General features: G+C 46.5%; 3 protein-coding genes across 4 annotated transcripts; 1 reads left to right on the top strand and 2 right to left on the bottom strand.

Moving 5' to 3' along the window:
* The first annotated feature begins 517 nt into the window (after nt 1–517).
* Nucleotides 518–5,667, top strand: LOC142999274 (dihydrolipoyllysine-residue succinyltransferase component of 2-oxoglutarate dehydrogenase complex, mitochondrial-like). The gene is made up of 15 exons (XM_076148743.1): nt 518–643; nt 1,807–1,840; nt 1,950–1,992; nt 2,182–2,246; nt 2,328–2,402; nt 2,513–2,568; nt 2,678–2,786; nt 2,882–3,040; nt 3,164–3,237; nt 3,411–3,508; nt 3,607–3,737; nt 3,839–3,912; nt 4,105–4,188; nt 4,279–4,446; nt 4,552–5,667. The coding sequence occupies exons 1-15, from the start codon at nt 581–583 to the stop codon at nt 4,684–4,686; spliced, it is 1,368 nt and encodes a 455-aa protein (XP_076004858.1). The 5' UTR covers nt 518–580; the 3' UTR covers nt 4,687–5,667.
* A 3,213-nt stretch (nt 5,668–8,880) lies between these two features.
* On the bottom strand, nt 8,881–19,977 carry LOC142999270 (jun dimerization protein 2-like). 2 transcript variants are annotated; one of them, XM_076148738.1, is made up of 5 exons: nt 19,645–19,977; nt 18,182–18,234; nt 10,458–10,675; nt 9,897–10,001; nt 8,881–9,682 (listed from the first exon to the last, which is right to left on the bottom strand). In XM_076148738.1, exons 3-5 carry the CDS (start codon nt 10,650–10,652, stop codon nt 9,491–9,493), a joined length of 492 nt encoding a protein of 163 aa, XP_076004853.1. In that variant the 5' UTR covers nt 10,653–10,675; nt 18,182–18,234; nt 19,645–19,977; the 3' UTR covers nt 8,881–9,490. The 2 variants fall into 2 exon arrangements, with proteins under 2 accessions (XP_076004853.1, XP_076004852.1); XM_076148737.1 differs by lacking the exon at nt 19,645–19,977 and adding an exon at nt 18,871–19,040.
* Nucleotides 19,978–23,940: 3,963 nt separating this feature from the next.
* On the bottom strand, nt 23,941–27,644 carry LOC142999272 (protein c-Fos-like). The gene is made up of 4 exons (XM_076148741.1): nt 26,730–27,644; nt 26,047–26,247; nt 25,432–25,539; nt 23,941–25,256 (listed from the first exon to the last, which is right to left on the bottom strand). Exons 1-4 carry the CDS (start codon nt 26,859–26,861, stop codon nt 24,558–24,560), a joined length of 1,140 nt encoding a protein of 379 aa, XP_076004856.1. The 5' UTR covers nt 26,862–27,644; the 3' UTR covers nt 23,941–24,557.

Below are 27,644 nucleotides of genomic sequence, written 5' to 3'. Positions count from 1 at the left end.
CAGAATAACATTAAAACAAAATCAAAAACACCACGCAGCTGCATATAAATAATTGCAATCTTACCTGTTTGTTTTGGGGGATGGAGCAGTGGCGGCTGCAGACAGTTTGCAGGAGGAGAGGATGGTTCAAGTATTTCTACTGATCTCTGCAGAAAAGAGGAGGTGTGGTCAGATGTTCCAACCTATCCCATCCTTCAACCTGAACCATCACAACACTCAACCTCACTGGAGTGTTGAATAATTCCTCTCTTGATTTAGTTTGATCTGTTTTCTTGTATTTCACATTGCTTACCACACTTAAGATTCTTTGTTTAAATTGTGCTTTTATGCAATGTTGTCTTTTAAGGCGGAATCACGTCGTTTTACTCGAGCATTTTCGTGTAAATATTTGGTCTTTTTGGTCTTTTTGAAGTATTTGAGCTTTACTGAGTCAGTCCTTCTCTCCAGCGCCCCCTCCCGGCTAGCCGCGGTGGTTTCTTTCCCCCGCGCCTCCCTCACATCCGGGTACGAGGAGTTTCCGTGTCTCGCTGCCTGCACACACACACACGCACACATACACACACACACAGCGGCTGTCGCAATGTTGTCGCACTCCCGCCGCCTGTGTCGAGCGTTCGGCGGCTCTCTGTCAGCGGTGAGCCAGGTAGGTCACACACGGCAGCGGCTCAAGTTGCTCGGTGACTATTTACGTGAATAATGGCGCAGTCGGTGAGCGTTTAACCCGGCAGGGCCTCCGTACCAAGGACACGGACTGACAGCCTCAAAGTTAGCGGTGGTGGTTAGCGGTAAACGTTAAACTGTTATATTTGATGTTCTTTTTAGTTCAAATTGTCAAGACAGTTTTGTGTCCTTGTGACGTCTAACTTCATTTTAGTCCGAAAGTCAACGCTAAGTGGCTAATGAACAAGCTAGCTGCCAAACTGTTACACTGCAGCTGTAACTATCATACTATAACTCCGCTGTCATGGTTTAATGTTTAAAGTGTTCAACCATTTAACATCGTACAGAGCAGGAATAACAAATATCGCTGTGTTCTGCTCTCTCTGTCTGCATGTCTGAGCCCGGTGTTGTGTTTGAAATGTCCCAAACCAAACACAAATCTTTTACGCATAATATGAAAGAATGTCATGTTGGAACTAAGAGGGGGCACTCATACGTCAGCCAAGACCCAGCAGTTCCCTGTCAAAACATATATTGGAATCTGCCAGATCCGGATTCGGAATCTGTACCTAGACCAGGATCCATCATAGGCTGCTACTCAATCCAGCTCTGCTTACCATGACGCTGACAGGAGGTATTGACACATTCACTTGTCCTGCCTGTTCTATTGGTTCAACCGTAAAACAGTTTGAATTGAAATGAAAGAATAAGGTTGGACCAGTTTTCCTTCCCCTATAGAACTCAAAGTCTCCGCTGCTGTGGTTCCTCTGACAGCTCCACCCTCCTCAGGAATCCCACAGCAGGGCCGCCCAGTTGTAGGTTCATGTCACAGTGCCAGACTAGAAAGCAGAAATGAATCCAAAGCCGGACGGGTCGTCTTCTTCGTCGATCCTCTGCCCCGAAAGTCCCCACAGGACTCATCAAACACCGCGCAGAGCAGAGTCCAGATGAGAAGATGTTCCATAATAACATAAAATAGGTTAGAAATGCGTCGTCTAAGGACATTTAATGAATCTAAGATCATGCTGGTGTGATTTCAGAGGCTGCTGGTAAAGACTTTGTCCCTCCCAGCTTACATCCAGGGAATTAGAGGGGATTTTTATAAATGTACAAATTGATATTAACATGTTTTTTTTTCTCCCCCAGGCCAATAACGCGCTGCTTCAACAAAGTGCGTCTGGTAAGCGTGTGTAGACGAGAGCTTCGGCTTCGTTTAGCTTACGAGTGAAGGAGCTCTGGTGATGTCGTATGGTCCTAACGAACCCTTTTGCGTCTGATTCCCTCCCCAGGTCGCTCCGTCTGCAGCCGGACCGTTTACAGGAACTCTCAGCTGTAAGTGATCCACGTATTCTCTCTCTTTTCCTTTTGAACGGCTGCGATACTTGAAACCCTTCAGCACAAGGATTCATTGTCCGGCTCGGCTCACAGATCGAGTCGTGAACATAAACTCATAAATATCCCAACGTGTGTTTATCTGTCTTGCTTTTCTCATTAATTACAAATTGTCCTCTGGGCGTTTAGGTGCGAATTTCCATCTTCGGCGAGCGTCTTCCACATCAGATACTTGAGGACGTCAGCCGTTCACAGTACGTCCTCAGCTTAATGCTTTGAATTATACTCTCTCTTTAATGTGGAACCTTTATTAAGTGTGTTGTGTCTTTGTCCAGGGGATGAAGTCGTCACGGTTAAAACTCCTGCATTTGCAGAATCGGTAACAGAGGGAGACGTCAGGTGGGAGAAAGGTGAGTGTGACGCAGCAAAGCTCAAGTTCAACCATTGTGAGTCATTTATAAAGTTTAACCACAGAGATTTTGTAATTAAAATACACACATTTGTTTTGTTTTTCTCTCAGCTGTGGGCGACACGGTGGCCGAAGACGATGTCGTGGCTGAAATTGAGACTGACAAGGTGACAAAGACTTAATATACTTCATATCTACTGAATGAAGAAGATGTGGAGACTATTTGTTTTTTTTATGTTGACCTGCTGCTTATTCTGTCCCGTGTTGTCCCTCCAGACCTCGGTGCCGGTGCCCTCTCCAGCCTCCGGGGTCATTGAGGAGCTGCTGGTGCCCGATGGAGGGAGGGTGGAGGGAGGAATGCCCCTCTTCAAACTCCGGAAAGGAGGTCTGCACGCGCTCCAGAGAGAGAGAACGCAGGGACATCATCCATGGTGTCGCCTTAACAGAAAGACTTATTCATTTTTGTCTCCGTCTCATCAGCTGGACCGGCCAAAGCCGCACACGCCGCGACGGCAGAAGCACCTGCTGCTGCTGCTGCTGCGGCCGCTCCTCCTCCGCCGCCACCGCCACCTCCATCAGCCCCAACCGCCATGCCCCCAGTGCCCCCAGTGCCAACACAAGCCACCCAGGCCAGACCAGGTGGGTCTCCTCTCTGTCAAACACGTGTAGCCACAGTACAGATAAGATGAGCGATGTCACACGGGTGATTAAGCCGCTGTTGCCCTAATGTATGAACGTTGTCTTCTTTCATCCTTTGTGTAGTTTCTGCCATCAAGCCCACCGCTGCAGCTCCACCTTCACCACCTTCACCAGCAGGAGCCCGAACGGAGAGCAGGGTAATGCACCAGTTAGTGACACTCGTACCAGCACGTTGTCAAAAGAGATCAAGTATCGGCAGCCTTCTAGTGAACTGCACTTTCCCCTTTGTATTGTATTGCATTTGTTATATTGTTGAGTTGTACGTCTGCGTTCTGTCTTGTTTGTAACTTCTTCTCTCTTCACTGCTCAGGTGAAGATGAACCGGATGAGGCTGAGGATCGCCCAGCGGCTGAAGGAGGCTCAGAACACCTGCGCCATGCTGACCACCTTCAACGAGGTGGACATGAGGTGAGACACGCCCCCGACCCCCAGCTGACCCCGTTTGCCCTCCACACCTGCTTCCTCCACCGGACTTAATATCGGTTGTGTCGTTCATTTCGTTCCAGCAATATCCAGGAGATGAGGAAGAGCTACAAGGAGGCTTTCCTGAAGAAACACAACATCAAGCTGGGCTTCATGTCTGCGTTTGTGAAGGCTGCGGCGTACGCGCTGGCTGACCAGCCGGCCGTTAACGGAGGTGAAGCTGCAGCATCCTTCACTTCCTTCCTCTCTACCTCCTCTGTTCCCTTTCCTCAGACCTTTTCCTTCAACTTTATTTATGCTCTTTTTTGACGACAGTTATTGATGACACAACCAAAGAGATCGTCTACAGGGATTACGTCGACATTAGCGTCGCCGTGGCAACACCAAAGGTATGAAACCAAACATTCTGCTGTTAAAAAATGAGATTTCCACATTTATGTCTGGAAATAGTCTTATATTTGTTTCAATTTAATTTCCAATTTTCTATTCATTAATGTATTTTATTTATAATTGCATTCATTCTCTCCCATTTGTCTTCTGTGCCTCTTGTTTCTTGTCTCCCTCTTCTTCTCTGCTTAAAGGGGCTTGTTGTCCCGGTGATCCGTAACGTGGAGACCATGAACTTCACCGACATCGAGAAAGCCATCAATGCTCTGGGAGAAAAGGTGACGGGCGTGCGCTGGAAGGTGAAGATCAGACAACATCATCACTCCACAGACAAATGAACAAACCTGTGTTTTGTCTTTGCGTCTCAGGCTCGCAACAACCAGCTGGCCGTGGAGGACATGGACGGCGGCACCTTCACCATCAGCAACGGCGGCGTGTTCGGCTCCATGTTTGGCACGCCGATCATCAACCCCCCGCAGTCGGCCATCCTGGGCATGCACGGCATCTTTGAGCGGCCCGTGGCCATCGGTGGCCAGGTGAGACAGGAAGGAAACGCACTTAGATCAGTAGAATATGAAATAGTCCTGTTTTTAGGATTGATTTACCTGTGAAACACCTCTGTTTGCTTTCTGCTTGTACAGGTGGAGGTGCGGCCCATGATGTACGTGGCGCTGACCTACGACCACCGGCTCGTGGACGGCAGAGAAGCCGTCACCTTCCTACGCAAGATCAAAGCCGTAGTGGAAGACCCCCGGGTGCTGCTGCTCGACATGTGATTGTATTCACTGCACTGTTAAAGATCGTCCCACTGCCTAAAGTGAACCTCCCGCCACAAAACAAACGCACAATCCCCGAATAACACAGACAGACAGACAGACAGACAGACAGACAGACAGACAGACAGACAGAGAGAGAGAGAGAGAGCCAGAGAGAGAGAGCCAGAGAGAGAGAGAGCCAGAGAGAGACCTGGTCCAGGAGCAACAGTCCACTTGAGTAACGGCTCATACGGCCCTGTAATCTGTTTAATATGATCCGATATGAATCCAAAGTGCAGTGTTGTTTGAGGTTAACTCTTTAACCTCAAACATGCATTACACACAGAGAGGATTCTGGCATTCACAGGCCGAAAATCATGACCTCGGCTCCCACACGGGTCTGTAAACATGCCCACGAGCCGCCGAGATGCAGCGGTAGATAAACACAGTCGTGCAGTCATGAAACTGAAAGAGTTTTCCTGGCTGAAGAGTCGAGCGTGTGACTTCATATCCTGCTCGTTAGCTCGTTGCTCCTGAGCCAGTTTTTCCACTGCAGGGCCGCAAAATCAGTTCAAGATGTCTGAGCGGAGAAGAGAAGCTCTCGGCTCCTCGCTCCTCATTTCACCAGTCACCAAGTCTGAAGTGCCAGGGCCTCTGAAGCCACAGACGCCCTCAGGCCAGAGCGTGTTCCCGTGTTCCCCGTCTCTCTTTGTAAACCTTCTCCGCAGCGTCTCTACTCAGCAGCTCCACCAAAGTCAAAAGCCTCAAATCGTTCGGAGCGCCGATCTAAACGAGCTCTGAGCGGAGATGAAAGCACTTCCACTAAAAGGCAGAACCCATAGAAAACCAAACACAAATGTTTCATTGTATTCAAACGTTGGTGGATTTGTCTTCAATACGCACAATTTGGCAGCAGGATTTTCTGCTGAGCGACAGATTTCCATCGTGTCAATACTTTACAATCTATTAAACGGGTTTGAACATTAAAACATCTCAAAGAGTTTCATGTACTGAATCTTCCTTTTTTCTAATTCTCAAGCATCTAGGTAACAAAGCGCCGGGCGGCAGCAGCAGGAGGTTCAGCCCAGGACCAGACTCACTTTGCGGCGAGTTTTAAATCACGACTGGAACATGGAAAGCGTGAGGACGATGGGGGGACGGGGAGGGAGGGGTTGAGAGGAGGGGGGGGGGGGGGGGACGTCTTCTTCTTCTCTTGGCCAAAGCATTTTATCTCGTGCCAAATGTATTTTGTTGCCGAATTCTCCCCTGCGGGAAAAACAAACCGCCGGGCCGAATTCGGTGCCAAAGATGGATCTTCAAAGCCTCATTAGCCAGCTTACGGCCGCGCTCTCCAGAAGCGCCGCAATAATGGGATCATCTCTGACAAAGTCTTGAGGGTTGCTCGGCCCTTCCTCCCACTTCACAGACACAGGCTGGAGTGTGTGCAGCTGCGCGTGATGCCCCTTCAGTGTTTGTGTTTACTTTAATAATTACAGGGGGGAACAATGGCTCCTAATGTACGTCTTTGTTTCCCTGCCAGCACCTACACGAATGTCTCAACAACACCGTTTGGAGCAAAAAACACAGAATTCATTACCAGAAGACAAAACCCGGCCCCCCAAACATTCTATTACCATGAGAATACTGGAGCTCCTAATGGTTGTGAATACAGCAGACAATGACACAAGGGTTCCTTTAATTTAATTATTTACTTTGATTACTGCTCAAGATTCCATTAGCGCTTTCAGATCATGCTAATTGGCGGCGTGCGGCGGTGGGTGCATCGATATCCGAGGGCGGTTTGTTGGCAGGTTTTTGTTTCGTCTTCAAAATTTGGACAAATCTGTGAATTTCCATTTAGGACTCCTCAATAAGATGTGAGCTTCAAGTCTTTGTGTTCATTCAGATGAAAGATGGGCCCATTAGGATTTGGCAGCTAGCTGTTTGTTTTCATTAAGCAACATCAGAGAGATAATTTACCTAAATTATTCTGTTATTCTCGCTGCCTTTCACATAAACTGATCACATTGATGTCGTTATATAAAGAGTGAGTCTTTTGGAGTCCGCTTAACTTTAGAGTACGCTAGAAAGTTTGCCTTGAAATGCAAACGTCCTCTTGTGGCACCCAGGCGACCCCAGCGAGGGCGGCGGGCGGCGGTGGCGTCTGCAAAGCCCTTTGAGGCCTTACAACTCAAACTGACTTACCATAACACTTCTATGAATTAAGAATCGGAGCCAAATGATCCAATATCAACAATTGTGAATCCTTTTTTCAAATCTGACGTCTACCTTTTTGTTTACTTTAAATGCTACATTTGTTAACGTACCAGAATTGTCGCTTTCAGATTTTAGAAACTGTTGGTAATGAAAGCAGTCGTCCGGTTTAGACTGAAGGTGAATGGAGTGAGATAATGACCCGGGCAGTGACAATGCGGCTGTGAGGCCTCGCCTGGTTTTGCCCCCGGATGCACACACACACACAAACACGCTGCTCTGTTGGATAACGCACCTTGAGACAATTCACCAGCACATCCTGAATAATGCTACTCTGCACCACCTGCATAAGTAATGGTGCACATGCATATTCACCAGTGTGCTGCTTCCCTTACACGCTGTTTCATTCAAAGCAAACCAATGTGCCAAACAACTAGCAGGCATCTGGCCCTATTCTTCCTCTGCTCTCAGCCCTTTGATATGGACGCCAGGTCTCCTTTTCTTCCTCCTCTTGTTCTGTTGTCATACCAGAAGATTATTTCGGGATGGAGAGAATGAGGCAGAGGGCCCCGCGGGCACAGCTGGTAGTGCTGAGGTGGCTGCAGCTGGCTAGGGGGTCAAGGTTCAAGTGCTCACACAGGAGAAAATTGGGCGCAGCTAAGAACCTCAGCGGAAGGAGAAACGCCACGGGAGGTTAGACTGAAGCTCACACTGGGTTTGTTTGTATATTAATATGTATGTTTATATTTGACAAAACCAAGTGACACCAGGATGCATTCTGTCATTTTGCGGACAAAATGTCAGGTCCTGTTAGAGCCAAGATATTGCTGGACTGATTTTGTAGGAAACAAATGGGATTGGGTCAGAAATGGAAAGAAAGTCACCTTGAACAGGTGAATTATTGATTGTATTGGTTAGAAAGTTCATTGTGATAGTTGAAGCTTTGTTACCAGACTCTGGAGGCGTTTGTTCTTGAGGATCATCTCCATCAAACCTGGAGGCAGCTCCGGCTCCTGAGCGGACTGATCTGATCACTGCTCTTCCTCCTGTGGTTCTTCAGCACCTCTGTGGTCCTCCTCACACCGGTCCATGGCAACACAAGGCCCTCGGACCCACACCTGTACCTACACCGCCTGTGGCCTCAGCTCTGACAAGCAGCAGAAAGATCACCTTTGATGATGAGGTAATTATTTTGAAGGGATGTAGAAGTGTTGGTGACTTTTTAAAAGACAAAATCACAATGATATCAATATATGGCATGGAGGAAAACAGTTAAATAGTGAAATGTACAGAGAAGAAAATGTCTGCAGTAAACGTGCAGTTCTCACAAACCTCCACTAGATGGAGATGTTCACCGCGGACATTTACTATCTGAACATACGGGAAGAAGAAAACAGAAAACAGCAAACCAAAGTGATTCAAACCTACAAGTAAAGACTTTAAACCTACATTCAAAGATAAAACTCAGACCTTTAATGTTTTTGTTCTTTCTGAAAATATGTCCCATTTGAAGCTGCTATTTGTTGCCTTTTTTTATTTAGTAAAATTTCTATATTTCCAGAAAAAGCTTCTGCAGATTGTCTGAATGTGCCTCAGGAGGATCTGAAGGTAGTTTAAAAGAGACAGAGACGGAGAAGAGACACAGAATAAGCAGTAAGAAACAGGACGTGCTCACTGTTGTAGTTAGAAAATAGAATTTAATCTATCCAAGGTAACAGAGTTGTACATATCAGCTACAGGTCCAAAACAGACTTTTAAAATATTGCTCAGCTGAAAAAAAAAAAAAAAAATTCACAGCTGTTTGACAGCGCAACAACAACGACAGAGAAAAGACTGAAAAGAGTGAAAAAAATTCAAACCAATCACATCAAGTGATTAACAAGCAGTTCATATATGTTTATGTATATAAAGCCGTATAAAACATGTACAATAATGGACAGACAACAAGGCAATAAAACAAGGGTGTAAACATTTGGTGTATATGTGCTTTTCATGACGCCAGCGTCACCACAAATCGGATCAACCGGTAGCTGCCATCGTCAAAGGCAGGGTATAAAAAAATGACGTTACAAAAAACAAAGACTCTACTCCGTCTCGAGTACATGTATCGAGTAATCTTATCCTAAAAACTCTACACCTGTATATTTTAGCAAGCATACAAAGGAAATCTGCAGTAACACTAAGCCTGCGTGAGCTCCTGCACCTGAACGCCTCACGCTCCACTCAGGCCTTTAGTGACAGAGCACCATACTGATATTAGTGTGTTTCCTCAGTGCCGTTTTCAGTCGCGCACTATCGTTTCCGTCGCTCCCTTTTATGTGGAGATGGTAGAGGTGTAACAACGAGGCACAGCGGGTGTCATAGCAACACTTAATGCAGAGATGAAACTGGACATTTCCAGCCTTCCATTGGCACAGAGCCAGCTCCTGTAGCAATACTGAGGAAGCCCGACAACCCCAGGTCTTTGGGCAGAGTCTCCAAAAGTCTCCAGCTCGGAGCTCAAGTGCGTATAGAGAAATGTATTGCCAGTTATGTTTTAATTCAAACGGCTGCCACTCGGGTGCCAGTTTGACCTCCAGGGACTCCAGACCCGTCCCTGGTTTTCCTGGTTTCACTTGGATTCGGCGGCCAGCTGCTCCAGCAGGGGGTTGGCCTCGCTCTCGGGCGTTTTGACGCTGTCGGTCCTCACGATGCAGGTGGGCCGGTGGAGGTTGAGCATCACCATCAGCTGCTGCCTCTCCAGACGGAGCTCCTCGATCTGGGCCTTCAGGTCGGAGTTCACCATTTCCAAGCGCTCCGATTCCTGGACACAGACGGTGAGTTAGAGGATGTTATTGGACACATTTAAGGCTTAATTAGTTGCATACAACTAATCTCTTGAGTAAAAGTTTGGTCCTGAATCAGTCCTACAGTGTCTAATATCAAACACCACTGTACTAACAAGGACCAGAGAAGAAGAAGAAGAAGTCCCTGCTTCACCAAAACATTCCGATTTGTTTTCTGCCTCATGATCTCACCCTTTGAAGGAAGTCGGTCCGTTCCTTCTTTTTGTTTCGGCATCGCGCGGCGGCCACCTTGTTTTTCTCTCTTCTTCGTTTCCTCCGATCCTCATCTTCATCCATCTGCAACCAACAATGACAGCGATGAGGCGTGAGAGCTTCAGTCTTTCATTTGTTTTTCCAACAGAATGATGCAACAATTAAGTTGAAGTTCATGTTGTGCAACCTCTACTGCAATTCTTCAGTCAAACACTAGAGGGGGCAAAAGCTGACCACAGTGTTTTCATGTTTCTATGCATGTTCTTTCATTTCACTTCTGTGTTTTCTATTTTACTGTAATGTCATTTATTAAAACTAATTTACTATTACTCTTTTCATCACTTCAGCTTATTGAACATAAATAAGAAACGTCTGCATGTTTATTGACACAAACAGATTAGTTCCTTACTTCTTTCACTTTCTGAATGATGGCTTTTAACATCCTGAAGCCCCCTAACCCCCCCTTCCTTTCTCTCCTCTCTCCACACTCTTTCCTTCTGCATCATTTCCTCTTTTCTCCTGTGTACACTTCCTCCTCACCTCTGTCTTAATGGCCAGCGGCCTTTTTCCCAGCCTCCCCAGGAAATGCAGCGGGGACAGCATGGTGCCCAGCTGGCGAAAGTCAGCCAGCTTGAGCTGATCTGTGAGCGTGGTGGCCGAGATGCCCGCCAGCGGGCCCAGGCAGGGCAGGGAGCCTGCCGCCACTGAAGGGTCAGGAATCTGTCCTGGCATCATGTCCGACCCGGCCACCACCGCCGCTGTGAGGGGACAGAGAAGAAGAAGAAGAGGACCGTTATTCATTATCCTCTCTGGTAATTACACATGCAATATCTCCCAACAATGGTTACATCTTGAGTGTTCTTATTGTCACACACACACACACACACACACACACACACCTTCCTACTATAAAAACATGTTGCCGCTTCAATGAATGCATTCAAACGCCGACAGCTTTGACAGCTGTGTTATCTTCTTAGTCAGCAACCAGCGAAGCAAAACAAACTTCATGCTGTCAGCAGCCACACACTCGTCTGTGCAGCCTCACGTGCGAGGGGAAAGCTATGGAACCCATCAGTGTGATCACATAAACCGTAAAACTGCACTCCCACGTCTGAAAATCATGCGAGCAGTTTTCCCTCTTGGACGTTCATTTGGTTTGCGTAAAGAGAATTTGGGGGGAAATCAAAAGCATTCCTGCTAAAACAGAGGGAATAACACACACACACACACACACGCATTCCACCGCCACCCTCTTTCAACGATTTCGAGCAGTTTGGAGGATTTGACCGCAGTGCTTTCTAATGTAATCAGGGAGGAATGAGGGAGAGAGAGAGGCAGAGAGAGAGGGAGAGGAGAAAAGGCAGAGCTTGTGCAGGCCTGGAGGAAGTGGCTGGAGAATTAAGACGTCTCTCTAATTACTGTAAGACCGAGACTTGGAAAACTTCTGATGGCCAAATAAAAAACAAATGTTACAGATGGGAACGGTGCAACGTGAGCCGAGTCTACGCTGCCCATCCCTGAGATCTGTGAGGAGAGGCACAGCCAGACAGGAGAGGATTTAAGAAGAGTTAACACACACACACACACACACACACACACACACACACATATAAACACCTCAGACCCGGCGTGCAAATGGATTTCATCAGGCCCGATCCCTGGTTAGAAACAGACGGTCGGCGTTTACGCTCCGCAGCTTCATTCACATTTTCCTCCTGTGTGTTTTGCAGGGCCGTGCTGAAGGGAACAAAGCCCCCCTCTCATATGGGAGCAACAAAGGGGCGTATTGTGAGGTGCAGAGGGTGACAGCTGACTTCTCTGCTGGGTGACTCGCTGACAGGCTCCACTGTATTGTAAGTTTACACCAAGTTTTTCCTTTTCTTGGCAACATTTTGCCGGGCTGAAAGTTTCTGAAAGACTCGCTCTAATACCAGAAAAATAAGGGGGGGGTTAAGGGGGTTGGGGGGTTGGGGGGCTGGGTTATGTAACTCTATTCTGACGGTCCCCGCCCTGCTACAGAACACTCTCTAAGTGTTTCTACAGTCCAGAACTCTGAGGCCAAATCGGCACAATTTTGGCGAGAAGCTAAATGTCTGCCTGGCGTCGGAGTCGTGTTGGGCTGCGGTCGTCGATGTATCAGATCCATATTGGCTCAAATGAATTCTTTCTCCCATTATATTAAATTATGACTCGTGGGCTGGACTCCACGCTCCACTCGGCTCCAGGCAGGAGTTTGTAGCGGCGGCGGCGGCGGCGTCTGCGGCAGCAACACAAAGTAATGGCGGCGATGAGGAGCGAGTGCGATGAGGCGTGTAGCTTTTCCTGTTTTCACACATTCATCAGTGTCCAGGGTTCAGCAGTGAAGCTACAAACTCAACTACTTCTACGATTTACAAAGCAATGTAGCATTTGCAGTCATTTCCAAGATTCATTCACAAGTGGTGATGTAACTTTGCAAAAGCTACTTGCCATAACTGTCGCCAAACTTAATTCAAAACAAACACACACTGAACTAGCTTCCATGTGGTTAGCTACTTTGTCTCAGTAGCTTGTTGTGTAGCTTCAATAAAAAGATACTCAGCTAATTTTCCAAAAGCTCGTGACTTTCAAGTAAATTCCATGTAAGCTGGCCTCACTCCTCTCCGCTCACTCCTCTCCGTGTCGGTCTGTAACTCTGTGCTAAACATGGAAAAACCTCAAAGCTACTCAAAAAGTTACAAGTTTCATTAGACACCAATATATGAGTGGACGCCCAAAATCTCCAGAATGCTGCAACTCACAAAACAACGATGTCAGCGACCTTCAGACAAACATGACGTTGTGTGGCTTCGAGAGAGGAGCTTGACCTTTTGCATGAGTAGCTTACTACTTGAAAGCTAAAGTTTAAAAGTAGCTTCCCAAACGCTGGTATTCCTTCAGTTTGTTGTCCGTAATAACTTTGTAATAGAATATCTCAGTAGATTTAGAAGAGAGTCTATGATCAAAGACCCCTCAGTTCATCCACAGATGACCCTTGACCCCGCCGTCGCCCCCTTCAGTCCACTTGATTTATTGCCCCGCGGACACGTCGGTGTGTGCAGCCAGCCGCTCCAATGAGCCATTTTATTATTTAATTCCTTCACACCCCTCCTCCCTCCCCCTCCCTTCCCCTCTCTTTCTCCCTCTCCACTCCTCCTCCTCCCTTTCTCCATCTGTATGTATACTCCCATTTACACTGCACTTGGCAGCGGCCTGTTGTTTTTGCTGGAGAGGAAAAGAACAAGACAGCCCTGGTAAAAAATCTGTCTCGGACAAAATTCCCTCTCTGGGCTCTTCCCAGGAGAGAGGTGTAGAAGTGAGAGGTGCCAAGGCCTCGTTCAGCACAGAGACTGTCTAAGAACAAGGGGAAACATAAGGCAGCTCAGCCAGACACACACACATTTTTTTGGTTATCAGAGCATCAGCGACAGAGAAACAGAATGTTGAAGCATTCTGGACTCGTCTATAGACTATAAAGGCTTTGTGAGGACTTGACCTCAGCAACAATCCCCACGCTGTGATCCATCCTCTGTGCTTCACCTCCACTCTAAACTGTCTGCTCTCCTCTATCCAGCCAGAAATCAATCAAACGGACGATCTGACCACGCAGATTACCGGTATTCCGTGTGTGTGTGTGCTTACATTGCTCATTGTTGACCGATAACGGCCGGAATGCAAAGGATGGAATCCAAGCGAACCTCCGGGCCAAAAGCAGAGGCCACAGGAACTGAAGCGCCCATTAGGAATGACCGAGCAAATCACTTTCAGGGCCAAAATGGAGTCCAATATCTTAGTTGGCTGGACACGGGGGACTGGATTACAGACGCAGATTAGGCCGCGCTCAAGACAAACAGGATTTTTTGGAGGGAAACTGACACTGAATAAATACGTCGAGCAGGGGAGCGACGGGTGGATTTCACCGGCTCACATACAGGAACTGGGACTGTGTGTGTGTGTGTTAGGTATAGTGCAGGGAAAACTCTCTGTGCAACCTGTTCAAACATGCTACCCCCAAACACACACACACACACAAACAGTCACACACCTATGCATGAACGTTTAGTCTCATATTTCTCTGCGTGACATCAGATCACACACATTAAAAAAGTCCACAGAGGCAGAAATGCCGACGGGCTCCGAGGGAATACAAGACATCAAATGCTCTTACACACACACACACACACACACACACACACACACACACACACACACACCCACCATTCCAGACGGTTTCTAAAGCATGTGTCCCATTTTTGAGTTGAGTTTCGAGTTGCAGCAATGAATGTGACTGAAGCGTGTCCCCGTGTCCCTTTGGTGGATTTTACACCGAAAACGGCTATTTTGCTCTTTTTGCTGCTGCCCGGAATTAGCGGTGAGTAGAGTTTGATGATGCAACGCCTGCACTGTGCTCTGGCAGTGGAGCGTAGAGGCCCCGGCTGCGCGGCGTATCAGCCAGCGCCGGCCTCAAACAAAGACACCTACACAGCCCGAGAGGCGGCCCGGGCGCCGCCGCCTCCCCGGGCCGCAGAGAGAGCCGAGGGGCCGAGAGCCCGGCCAGCCCGAAGGGCGGGGAACGGAAATGTCATGTGTTAGTTATGAAATATAGACGCGTACTTAAAGCAGGCGCTGGCACCCGGCCAAGAGCAAACCCACCGCATGTGAGCCGCAGATAGCCTGAGGTGTGTGTGAAAAGTGTGTTTGCACGAAGACGTGCGCTTGGAGTTCACCAGGGTCTCTATAAGTGCTCATGCAGACAGTGTGTCCTATATTTGCAGTCCCTCGGTTTCTTCGCTCACATAGTTTATCCGTCCTCGGCTCCACCAAATGTGTCCATTTCCTGTGTCATTCCTGAGAGCAATTAGCAGCGCTGAGGAATTCAGACCCTCACCAAAGCCAACAGCTCCACCGGAGGCCCCGTGATCCTCGGCCCCTATAGAGCGGCTGAGCCAGCGTATACCTTACACACCTCCAACTGCCTTCTATCAGAGGAGAGGTGAGAAATGCAGGGTTTGACTGTGGAATAACAAAGAAACTACCAGGAGCTCAGACAGCAAATACCTCCGCCAAGGCCGAGTTGTCCTCCAATTGTGATTCTTGTCTCTCGGTGATGAAACTGTACCGACAGACTTCCAGTACTTAAAGTGGCGCCCTCTGGTGTCGGCCCTTTTTGTCGACTTTGGCAGCCATTTTTTGTGACGATTGGCGAAAAATTGACGGAAAACTCAAAAGGCTGAAAGTCTTGTGTGTGGAATCCTTTTGATTAGTCCAACCTGAGCTGAGTGTTACTGAAACCCGCCAATGAACTCTCAGAGACATCCAGCTAAGCAGACAAACATCACATTCCCAACAGAGGCAATTCCAATTTTCATCCTCCAGACTCCTCAGGCTTAAAATAATCAGGTTGTGACATTTTGGGGGAAACAAATGAGCTTTTTTCACCAATTTTTGTCTGCACACTTGATTAACTCTAATTTAGGCTTGGATTTGGCCCCCACACACACACACACACACACACACACACGGACACCAGCATCTTGCAAAACAGCTCCTTCAGCCCCGACTCCCCTCGATGGGACGAACGTGAACAATGAGCGCCGAGCTCCGGGCCAAAGCACGCTCGCTCAATCCCCGGGCCAAGGTCTGAGCGATCATCATTACCGTCTGTACTCAGTCAGGCTATGTGTTGAGTTACAGCCTTTCGCAATCCTCTGGAGAAACCAGGGGAATTTGGCGCCGTCTTCCTGGAGGACGGGACAGTCCAACTTATACCGTATCCACATTCCTCCCAAGCCCTCGTTATGTTTTCATTGGAGGGACAAGACGAGACTCAGACAGAGGGAGAGACGAGCTAATGGTTGTTGCTCTGATTACACTACGGTCATCTCTGGTCACTGAACTCAAGGGTGTGTGTGTGTGTGTGTGTGTGGGAGGCAGGGAGTGGAAGTGATTATTACGACAGAAAGCAGGATCCTTTTCCGACAGCTTTCATTTCTCTTTTATCCCCTCCTCATGAGCTAAGCAGCCATTGTCACAGATAGCAGGAAACTTCCACAGATTCTGCTTGCCAGGGCGAAAAAAAAAAACCTTCCCAGAGCGATTCTGACACAATTACCCTCATATTTATCCCCGGCGGCGTCGGTCCGCGATGATGGGATTCTGAGCTGCGGCAGAAATAAACAAGCCTAATTTTCCCTGGTAATTACATTTCGGATGTCCCAGCAGCAGTGAGCGGGCGGGCGAGGGAGAGAGCGAGCGAGGGAGCGAGTCGGAGTGGAGTGCATGCAGAGGTTATCACCGCTTTACAATGGGGGCTTACACAAGGAGCTTTAGCTATTGCGTGCATTGTTGACTTTAGCCTTTAAAAATGAATCATTCCAACACAAAGCACTTGCACACACACTCTCACACACACACACACACACACACACACACACACACACACACACACACAATCTGGCTGCCTCTAACTCAAACACCACTATGTGATGGTTGGGCCCCGGCTTCCTGCTCGGCCCGACTTGGTGCCAATCAAACGCTGGCATCTATTTTCTTAATCTGGCCGGTCCGGGTTGAGATGTTAGAGCGTTCCTCCTTCCCTGTGTGTAGTACAGTCAGGATTAAGACTGGTGCGTGACGCAGCTTCGGCTGAGCTCAGACGAGGATTAAATGAATCAAAATATCATACGCAGGTAAAAAGCCACTTCAGATGTACGTACGGAGTGTGTGAGACAAAACCTTCGCAAACCTTTTGTGCAATCGTCCACAGTTAGGATCTGAACCAACCCCAGGCCAGAAAATTAGATTTAACGGCGTCTGTTGAGGCAATCAGCCACGTTATGTAACCCGTGGTTGTCACTGGGGTGCTGTGTCATACTTTGTCCTCTAGTATTTCCTCATCTGCCCCACGTCAAGCACACATTTACTCTGACTAAACAAACCCTGACGACTGTGCTGGTCTGTGTGTTCGTTCCTTTTATTGCCCTCCAGGAGGAAAGGTCGTGAGCCAGAGGTGAACCTGGAGGGAAGAGACTCCAGCCCAAATCTGGAAAGAATAAGGCCTTTTTTTAAATCCTCTTATTTCTCTGCCCTTTCATAAAAACAATCTGATTTTCACAGTCGATCCTAACAAAATGTCTCCTCTCTGAGTTACACCCTTGGACTTCAGGCTGTTTGCTTCCCCAGTGAGCCTCCAGGCTGCTTTCACACTGTTTTGCTTTTTTTTTTTCTTTACACACACACAATGTGGAAAGGCTTTACATCTGAGTCGCAGCTCCTCCAGCTTCAGTATCACTGGACTAGCTGTTGCATGGTTGGCTCGTTTGACTGCAATGCGTCTGCTGTCTATTCAGTGTACTGGGGGGGCAGCTTGGCAATCCCGGCTCTCCAGAGAGGCACTGGAAGGCATTTCTACTTAAAATAAACCCTCTGCGCCCACGTCCAGCCTCTCAGCCCCTGTCGGCCCTGTGCTGCTTGTCGGCTCGCCAGCCCTTTCCCATTAATCCACTGCAACGTTCCATTTATGCGGAAACCATCCTAGAGATGTGCCCGGACAGGCGCTGGGGCATTTAAACCCCTCTGCAACGTACACTTGTTCACTTAGACACGCGCGCGCACACAAACATAAACAAAGACAGAGGAGATGTGTATTAAAACACACAGAGATATGCGTGTGCTGCTCGGCATGTGCTTCAACATGCAAACACCGGATGGAAAGCATGTAGTCACTAGGAAGGAAAGATCTGAGCCTGAGCAAGTTACAAATACACACACACACACACACACACGCGCGCGCGCTTAATCCACCCCTACCCATCATGTTTCCCATTCCATGACTGGCCTTTGGTCTTCAGGCCAACAAGGACAGAGAACTAAAGCTACCTCTGGCCTAGATACACTAACTGTTACATAGCAAAGTGTCCATGTGAAGGAGATCATCAGAGCAGCAGGCAGAACCAAGAAAGAAGAAGTAGAAGAAGTGTGTGATTAGATTTGATGCATTCTTATCCCCATGTGGCTTTCACTCTGTCTCTCTCACACACACGTAAATTACAATGACACACATCCAGCAGCGTGTATGATTTGATGGGCCAAAGACAAAAATGATGAACACGAGCCAACATAAGCACAACTCCTCTGCTGCGCTCACACAACGTCAAGTAAACTTCACACATCGTTTACATCACGCGTGTTTAGGAGGCGAAGTAGCCAAGAAATGAGAAATAAAGCAAGAAAGCCAAACTTACTCAGAGGAAACTTGTCAGGCGTCTTCTGTCAATGATGCAAATGTGTTTGGACGCTGCAGAGAAAAAGGGACAACAGAGATATTACACTTACGCACACACACACACACACACACACACAGATGATGATACACTGTTACACTAGTGTGCAGCTGGAAATGTGTGCAGATGTGCATTTGATGGACTTTTACTTTGAAATCATAAATCCCACACACACACACACACACACACACATTAACCCGCATGGAGTTGATTTGCTGTAGATCGCCGCACATGTGGCGCGTATTCGGTTACGTAACTCTCTTCAGTGAGACTTCAGGTGTGAAATAATGACGTTTTTTTGAAAAGCACCCAAAATGCGACGTAATTCGCATTAACGCGCGCGTAAATGGAGCAGAGACGTGAAGGCGACAGACGCTGCAACAGTTGTAACAACAACGTGACACTTGCGGCAACCGATTGCCCCCCAAAAAATCGCGAAACTTGATGAACTTTGTGCGCCTTTTACGTGGCGTTTCCGCTCTAATAGATCGTTCCACTCGGTGAGAGGCGACAGCGAATGTGGAGTGATGCAACGCAACGGAGCGTGTTCGGGGGAGAAAAGTACGAAAAATGCCGATTTAAAATGTCGCAAAGAGGAAAAGGAGGCGGAGGGGAGAATGGGTAATAATCGAAGGTATAAACGGACTTACCGGGTCTGCGTCCAAAATCCGCAGTACCGGAGGGGCGACGCGGGAGTTGCGAGTCGGTTTTGGGACTCGAAGTGATTGCATCAGCCCCTTTAAGTAGCGATCATGTCTGGGAGGGTGAGGGAATGCGGAACTGCTGTCCAGGACGTAAGCATGGATGAAAATAATGTAAGAAGAAGAGGGCAGCGCGCACACGTTTGTTTGCTCCTCCCATAGCAACGGCAAAACACACACACACACACACACACTCACACACACATAGCGAGAGAGAGAGAGAGAGAGGGAGGACGGGAAAGTTTCAATCTACAGGAAAGTTTCAGCGCAGGAAAGTTTCAAGAGACATAAACACACACACACACACACATACAGAATAATATAGCATCATCTGTCCCTGAAATATTCCACTAACACACTCATAGTTTCGACACACACACACACGAAGAGGGCAGGAAATTTTGGACACACACACACACGCAAATGCTGTGTCAATCAAGACACTTAATTGTTGAAGGTGAGAATAATTCAGTCTGTGGTTAATTTCTAACAGCCCTGACAGAAATATAATAAAAGTAACCTTAGTTAAATTTCGCAATATAAGACTCATGTAGATTCAAGATTTTAGTCTCAAATATCAGTTGTGTTAATATTCGCATGTATTGTGTAATTGTGTAATAATAATATCTCCAGCCTCTCTCTGTTTACCTAACGTGTTTATTTTGTTCTTTGCCTTTCGTAATTTTCAGTAATGACGTAACCGCGGGCTGAGCGCATATTTACCTTTCAACAGGTGACACCAGTAACTCCAGGCGGTCATGATGATAATAACACACAAACACACACACGCACAAGTTAGTTTTACAACATTTATGATCGCATGGTGTGTTTTCAGTCAATTGCTTCACATTGTTTATCCCTCAATTCAGCGTCAAGCACTTACAGGAACCGGAAATGTGCTGCCTGTCAATCTTTAGTAGCGCTTAGATTCCATTACATTCTCTCCTTGTAAGTCTCCTCACCGCGTTTGGAGCCAATTCATAGTCTGAGATTGTTTTAGTGAATTTGAACATCCGAAACCTTCATGTGTGAAATCGGGACTAAGCGGTTCAGTTGGTGCCTTTGTGGAGATTCCAGAAAGTTCCGTCCAAATATGTGAAAAATGTTATCTGGCTTCCTGCTGCTTCCCCCTAGCGGATATAGCTGGAACTGCAACCCGAATCCGTGCCATTGCAATCAACTTCAATACTAAAAACAAGAACTTAATGATTAAATATAATGCAAGCAAATGTGCGGCTTCTTTATCTTTTCTGTTTTGTTTGATTATAATACTTTACTGTAACATTTCCACCTCTTTGACCTGCAAAATCATATAATCAAACATATTCTGCAGAGGCCTCCAGAACATTTAAAGAAAAGTGTATTTCATGTGTTTATATTCCTTTACAGTAATTTCTCTCGGGATAACAACGTTTTATCTTATCTTATCTTATCTTATCTTATTGAGTCTTGTTGCGTCATGGAATATATCAGTTTGAGAAACATCAAACACTACTTATTCTGACATTGTCCTTTGTAACACACCTTCAGCTTGGGATCATTAGTCAGTTGTGAGCGTGTTTGAACAGGATGCGATCTCAACTGTTCCACCTGGAACAAGCAGCTGAGTTATGAGAAGCTCACCAAAATACCCCTCTGTTCCTTTTTTAGATTCTAATTTGGTTCTGCTGTGATTTATGTCTAGCATCTGAGGAGGGAGGGAGGGAGGGAGGGAGGGAGGGAGGGGGAGGGGGGTGCATCGCAGTCGCTCGTAACACAAATGACAAATTTTGGGGAGGCATCACAGGTCTGTGAGGTGAATAAAGCCGAAATGAGACGAATAGAGACGATTAAAAAAAAAATCCTGAGCATCTGTAGTGAATTGAGGCACAGGGACTCCTTTTCCAGGCATTGAGGCTCGGTGCCTATAGGACGGCAGCCAGAGATGTCACTCACTACATGAACACACATGGCCCAGGTCCATTTGGCACTTTAAGCCTTTTAAGAAGGACTCAACCCTGCCAAGAACAATAAGCCCAGATAATGACACTGTGAAGGAAAGAACCAGCCTGGATACGCCGTCCACAAACGCTGAGCATGTTCATTTACTCAGCAACAGATTAACAAAAGTTTAGTTTTCCTCATTTCTGAATCAGGAATGTGTGTCACTGTCTGAAAATGTTAAATTCTGATCTGATTTACTTTTGCAGGGTACAAATATGACACGCTGATGTAGTTTTTCATTTATCTGCTCAGCTCTGAAGGTCAGCAGTACATCTGTCTGTCCACGTTCATATCAAAACCTTTGTTGCATTCTCATTCTTTGTTCCATAAACAGTTTGCCACCGCTGCCCAGATGATGAATGGAGGACTGGTGGTTTCACAGCTTTGCCAGATTAGCAGCGTACTTGTGGTGTGGCTGTTAGCAGTGAAGGTAAGAATAGAGAAATGGCTTAACTAAGGCATTTACATCCTGTTTGGAAAGAAATTTGGATTTAAAACATGCACGCTTCTCCTCCGCACACTAGAATTGAACAAACCTGTAAATCAACATTCTTCCTTTTTCTTCATTCATTTATTTGCACGTATTTGTGCAAGGAATCAACTTCTTTAATAGTTTTGTCTTCCCCATGTATAGGGGAATTACCCAGACAGATCCCCCCCAGACACACTCCTGACTCATCATCTATCACCGCACTGCAGACGTTGTTGACAAACCTTATTTTTGCCACCGCTCCATTTGTTTGGCTTCCTTCCTTTTTTTCTTACAAAATCATCTCAGACAGTTGTACATCACGTCAATTGACGTCTAGGAACGTGCAGAGAATAACATCTTCATTCAGGAACTTCACAGCAGATGTTTAGTTACTACCGTTTTTCTAACTATAATTTACACACTCACACACTCACACACTCACACACACACACACACAGGATGCTGCATCAGATACCCTCTTTACTCTGTCCACTTAAATTCAAACAAATCAGTAAATACACAAATTAAATACTGAATCTAGACTCAATCCTGTCTTACTCCAAACACACCAATCTCTCCCCTTTAATCTTTATCTTCCTCACACAACAAAAGTCTCATCACGCCCGCCCTCCTCATCCTCCCGTGATCCTCTTTCCATTTGAGTACAATCTTCCAATATTAGTGGATGCAGGGTTCAGTATTTAGCACAGTATCATGTGCTTTCAATCTATTATTAAAATCTGATTTTGTCTTCAAAGCTTTATATGAAATGTATTGCTGTGTTACCAGATAGAACATTGGAGGTATCAACCCTTGGAAATACTGCATCATGTTGTCTTATTTGTTTCCATACACACATTAACACCACATTTGGCAGGGAAAGCAGGTTGCTCTCTCCCACGCATCGCCCATGTCAGGTGACCCAGCCCGCCCTGACCCATATGACATTGATTTATTCATGTAAATATAACACTTCCTCGGGAATATCATAGCACGAGGGAAACAGAGTCAGGAGGTGTGTGAGGATGAGCTAACATAGGTGGAAAAAATGAGGACACGACAATTAAATAGAGAGATAGACATGTGTAACCAGGCGATGTGAGACATATTACAGGGTGCCGATGTGCCGGGAGTCATCTCAGCCTCAAACGCTACCGAGTAATGTTTCTGCTGCAGGGAGCACAAGAGGCCAAGGCTGCTGTAACATTGTGCAATTATGGAGTCTGAGTTCAGTTTATGTCATCAAACTATAACCCCTCCACGTCCTTAAGAGGTTCTTAGGAAGAACACAACATCGCTAAAGGACTAAATGTTGCTTATGCTTCTCAGTCTGATCTCACATTCCCTATTCATGGGTTTATGTAATACCATTATATTATTTATTTAACCGGCTTAAAACCTACAAATGATTTTTTTTTCTTAAAAAATTGAAGGATAATGTTTTTTTCATGTATTTGATCAGTTTATTCTCTTTATATCTAAATGTATAAACAATAACATTAATCAAGACTTACAAGCATACAAATAGCAGACATAGAGTACTGACACACACTGCATACACCATAGCAACAATACATGAGTACAAATACACATGTGTGTGTTTTGGAAAGGTTGTCTTATGAGGCTATCAATAAGTTTATGGCTGTTTTATAAAAAAAAAAACGTTGAAAACCAGTTCAAACAAATTCCTCATATGTCAGGAAACCAATGACATTTATTTGCTCACACACACTCAGTCTGACACAATGTTCAAATGAAATCCTCACTTGCCTTTCTCTCCACAACACACTCATACAGGAAGGCTGTGGTTTGATGGTTGGTAGTGAGCAGACATGACTCGGGCTGTGTGATGTTTTACAACTTTGGAATATGTGAGCAGCATTTTACATAAATGTGTATTTTTTAATATATATATTTTACCATATTTATGTTGGAGATTGAGTTTGTTGGAGCTCAGAAAGAGAGGGGGCGGGGGGAGAGACGTTGTATAACTTTCCGTGCTTTAGCGCCCCCTACCGAGCTCAGCAGGTAAATGCACCCCTGCTGAAAATAGTAAACACGGCAGATCTGCTGTTAAAGCGACTCATGCTCATACAAACTACTTGACTGCTGCGGCATCATTCCCTAAATCCACTATGGAGCTTCTGTGGCTTTTGTTCTGAATCCCTTCAATCACAATCATCCAATGTGTTGTCAGTCTGCAGTAACTGCCTTCTTCACTATTCCGAGAAAGGCTCGTTTTTTTTCTTCTTCTCTCGTGCTATTAAGTTTCACTGCAGACTAATTGTCATTATCCACGTGATATCCAGTCTGTCGTTCATTTAGAAGTTTCGTCTGTTTACGCTTAACAACACTCGGGCTTTTCCGGTAACATCTCCCCTCCAGCTCGAAATATGACACCGTCTCCATGGAAACACAACAACTGCTGGAGCTCCCCTCCCAAATATGGTCAAGGAAGCGAAACGTGTCGACGTCACGTGCAGCACGCACGCAGGCACGTAGGCTGCTGCTGCTGCGGTGTCGGATTCTCCTTCAGCGTGACAATAGTGGAGCTGCGAGTTCTGAATAAATAAGTCACCTGCTCTTTATGTAACCATGGACACAAACAGGCAAAGTGACAAAGTGGCAACATACACACACACGCACACACACACACGGTTTGTGCTTGATGTCTCGTTTTATTTTCCGGTTGTATACATTTTTGCATTTGATCAACAGGTTTCTCCAGAAGTATAAAAAAATAAACTATGTCATAAAATACATCTTGATAAAATACATGACGTCATACAGCGACACATTGGTAACAGAACCAGCAACACGGCTTTATTAACAGTATTACATGTGCTGAGGCCATATAGATGGAGCTTGGTGCACTTTAATATCACATTTAGGGATGAAGATACCACCTCTGCCATCATGGATGACTCATATTTTGCATGCATTTTAATAACAGCACAAACTCATGTCTTAGAGAATTGCACCATCGGTCTTGAAGAGGTCAACAACATGTTACAGTCACAGAAAACATGTCATCTATACACACAATCGTTGATGTTCAGGTCTAGATTTACACAACATCTACACTTACACTACAAAAACATTATTTTTGAGATGGTAGCTCGCCGGCTGATTCAACTACTTTGATTCTGATGTCCAAATCTTTGCATATCTTGTTTTGCATTCACAGGGCCAGCAGTGTTGGTGAGTTAAGAGAGTTATCTTTGAACTCAGATGAACCAACGCTGCCTTTGAGGCCCTCGTAGCCTTCAGCCAAGGCATCAATCTCAGAATAATTAAAGGAGAATACTGTGCGGTTGCTACAAGTGGGACTGGAAGACATGAGCGGTGTGCTCAAAGGTTCAAGGTCGTTGGCCACAGAGTTGTACAGGGTGTCCCAGTCTGAGAGACAGAAGGGGCCGCTCAGGTCTATGTCAGGGACCGAGGCCTCCGTTTCAGCCATCACTGCCATTTCAAGGCTGGGCACCAAATCGTCCAGGTCGTCGCCCCTCAAGTCCCGCAGAGCCTCTTCCTCTTCTGCGCTTGAACACAGGAGGATGTTGGAGTTTCCCAAAATGGCCGCTGCTGCAGGGATGCAGGGGATGCTGTCCATGTCTTGAACACTGGAGCTTTCTACCATAGCGGTGTTGCTTTCGGGGGGTTTTGCGTTCTCCAAGATGGAGAGCAACTGAGGAGAGGATGGGGGGTCTTGCAGCATCTTGTCAACATCATCTTCACTGTCTTTCTCCTCCTCGTCATCACTGGGGACTTTGCAGGAGGGTTTGTGGGAGGTGAAGACCTGCTCCAGCTTCTCCTTCTCCTTCAGGAGGTCGGCTATCTCAGCCTGGAGTGCAGCCCTCTCTTCCTCAAGCTGATCTGTTTCCTGAAGACAAAATCAAGAGAGGAAGATGGATGAAAAAGGATACAAATGCTGCCCGCTGCTGTTCTGTTCAGCTTCAGTGAGCTTCAGAGACAGCTGACATGCATCTGTCCTAAGCTGTGCAGGAATGAGCTCAGATGTAAATGAGCTCCCTCCTCACACGGAGCAGCATACTTACAGCTTGCAGAGTGTCTATCAGGTCCCGCCGTCTGTTACGACACTTTGCTGCAGCAATTTTGTTTCTCTCCCTCCTGATCCTCCTCCTCTCCTCTTCCTCTCTGGAAGGCTGAAATCAATCAGGAAGAGCTCATTTGAATGCGCATCTTGGCCAGTCTGATGCCAGATCAGCATTTGGCTCTTCCTCGCCATATCACTCGCCAAGAATGCCATCTTTTCTCGATGCAGTGTGTGCTGAGGATGTCCGCTCGGCGCGCACAAGCACGCACGAACGCACACACACGCACACACTCAGGCTGTGAGAAATGCTGCACCAGCTGGCAAGGTCTAGTCAGCCACACGAACGCGCATTTTATGCAACCTCCCATTCATTCATAAACAGCGCTGTGCTCTTGGCATTGGGTCGCATCCCCTGCTCCAGCGAGACTCGATCCAATCACTTCACGTGTTACTTCCTACGGGAATTTAGCCTCACTGCTCTCTACATGAATATATATACTCTCAGAAAAAAATATGCTTTTCACTTTTTTTTTTTGATTAATTGATCGATTGATTGATCATTACTGGAGTTGACATTCCTCTGCCCTCGCCCACCCCGCGCTCCATCCGTGCATACCTCCTTCTGCCCCTTCCTGCTGGAGGGCTGCACCTTGCTTGCACGGGCCGGGGAAGACGACTGGATCGCGCCGTGGGTTGGTGTCTTGTCGCGGCTGGACGATGTGATGACTGTGGGCTGCACCATCCATCTTAGATCCGGCGAGCTGGAGACTGCAGTCACCGTCGGAACAAAGGAGTCTGCTGCGCTGGTCTCAGTGTCCTGGAAGAGCCAGACACGCATACATGTGCATTCAGCCAAACACTCATTTACCTGATATGAGCTGTGTATAGGATCGAGCGATCACACTTGTGTTACCATGGAAATGGAACCTCAGTCATTTCATTTACAAAAAAATACTGACATGTATCCTCATATTCTATAAATAAATGGATCATCATCATCATCACTCTAAAATGAAAGGTCACGACCGAGACGTGAATTTTGGAAAAGCAGCTGAAAAATCATGAAAATGGAGCCCAGCTGTTGTTTTTACCTCCAGCACGGGATCTTACGTGTGTCTTTGAATTGTATTCAGCATGTGACCGAGGTAGAGTTAAGACAAGGATATCAAATATATCAATGTGTGAAAGATGCACGAATGTCAAATCCAGGCTGAGTGCGTGAGGTGATGAGGTGTGCAGGAGTGTGTGTGGCTGTGTGGATAAATGTGGATTGATGAAGAGCAGTGGATCAGGTTCTACCTCGGTGATGTCCTCTGATGATGAAAGCGAATCAGGTGGATGCTGGCTGCATCCAGGGGTGTCCCCGCCAGGCGATGCTGTGCTGCAGCTGCTGGACGAAGAGTCGAACTCAATGCTGGAGTCGGGATGCATGTTCTCACATCAAATCACAGCATGGACAAGTCAGACGTATTAAACTATACTCTAAGTAAAAATCTCTAACGCCTAAAACCTCTACTTGTATATTCCATTTGCCAGCCTCATAACTGGTAAATGTGCAGATAGTGGGGAGGCCTGCCTTTTATAGTGAGCTGGAATTTTATGAATGAAATCTGTGTGGTGAGACCGAACCATTTGAGAAAGGGGGGGAGGGGGAGAAAAGCAGCCAGCAGATGTTTTCCTCAACATCAATCACATTCCCGGAACGTCCGCATGAAAAGGAATGTGAGGTATTTTATTATGGTATGAAATTCCATAGTCAAAAACATAAAAACAGCAAAGATATCTAAAGAAACCCCCCCGCCCCCCTGATTCGAGAAGATGCCCACTACCACGCATAACCCACGTCACTTAATGTATGCAGCATCTGCATCATATACATCACGTCTCCCTTTATGTCTACAAAGCTGTAAAGAGCTGCAAGAGGTCAGTATATCCTCGGGATTTGATTAGATTAATGAAACATATACATTTTGTTGCAATATTCGAAAAGGTCAGCAACACAAAATGTTTATAAGCTGTAACGTGAAGTTCACTGGGCAGTGATCCCATAGAAACAGCTGTTTGAACAGATTGATCGAATCCCCATTGATCACTTCGTACACTTATAGCTTCACAACCTCTTCAACTCAATATTTTCGATCGGTTAAATAGACAATACTTCACATATCACATTGCCGTCCACCTGCCTCTGCATATGAATAGAGCTCCAGCAAC

The sequence above is a fragment of the Genypterus blacodes genome, unplaced genomic scaffold (genome assembly GCF_046128005.1).
Source record: "Genypterus blacodes isolate CSIRO-AG114 ecotype Tasmania unplaced genomic scaffold, CSIRO-AGI_Gbla_v1 ptg000042l_1, whole genome shotgun sequence".
Taxonomy (NCBI): domain Eukaryota; kingdom Metazoa; phylum Chordata; class Actinopteri; order Ophidiiformes; family Ophidiidae; genus Genypterus; species Genypterus blacodes.
The sequence above is the reverse complement of the archived record's forward strand: the minus strand, read 5'-3'. Positions and strand labels throughout refer to the sequence as shown.

Coding starts and splice junctions, on each gene's coding strand:
- LOC142999274 (XM_076148743.1), top strand. CDS start 581: ATGTTGTCGCACTCCCGCCGCCTGTGTCGAGCGTTCGGCGGCTCTCTG. Junction 3,041..3,163: donor AGCCACCCAGGCCAGACCAG/GTGGGTCTCCTC, acceptor TCCTTTGTGTAG/TTTCTGCCATCAAGCCCACC. Junction 3,738..3,838: donor CCAGCCGGCCGTTAACGGAG/GTGAAGCTGCAG, acceptor TTTTGACGACAG/TTATTGATGACACAACCAAA.
- LOC142999270 (XM_076148738.1), bottom strand. CDS start 10,652: ATGATGCCAGGACAGATTCCTGACCCTTCAGTGGCGGCAGGCTCCCTG. Junction 10,002..10,457: donor CGCTGGCCATTAAGACAGAG/GTGAGGAGGAAG, acceptor TGTTGGTTGCAG/ATGGATGAAGATGAGGATCG. Junction 9,683..9,896: donor GGACCGACTTCCTTCAAAGG/GTGAGATCATGA, acceptor GTCTGTGTCCAG/GAATCGGAGCGCTTGGAAAT.
- LOC142999272 (XM_076148741.1), bottom strand. CDS start 26,861: ATGCATCCCGACTCCAGCATTGAGTTCGACTCTTCGTCCAGCAGCTGC. Junction 26,248..26,729: donor CATCAGAGGACATCACCGAG/GTAGAACCTGAT, acceptor TGGCTCTTCCAG/GACACTGAGACCAGCGCAGC. Junction 25,540..26,046: donor GCAGGAAGGGGCAGAAGGAG/GTATGCACGGAT, acceptor GATTGATTTCAG/CCTTCCAGAGAGGAAGAGGA.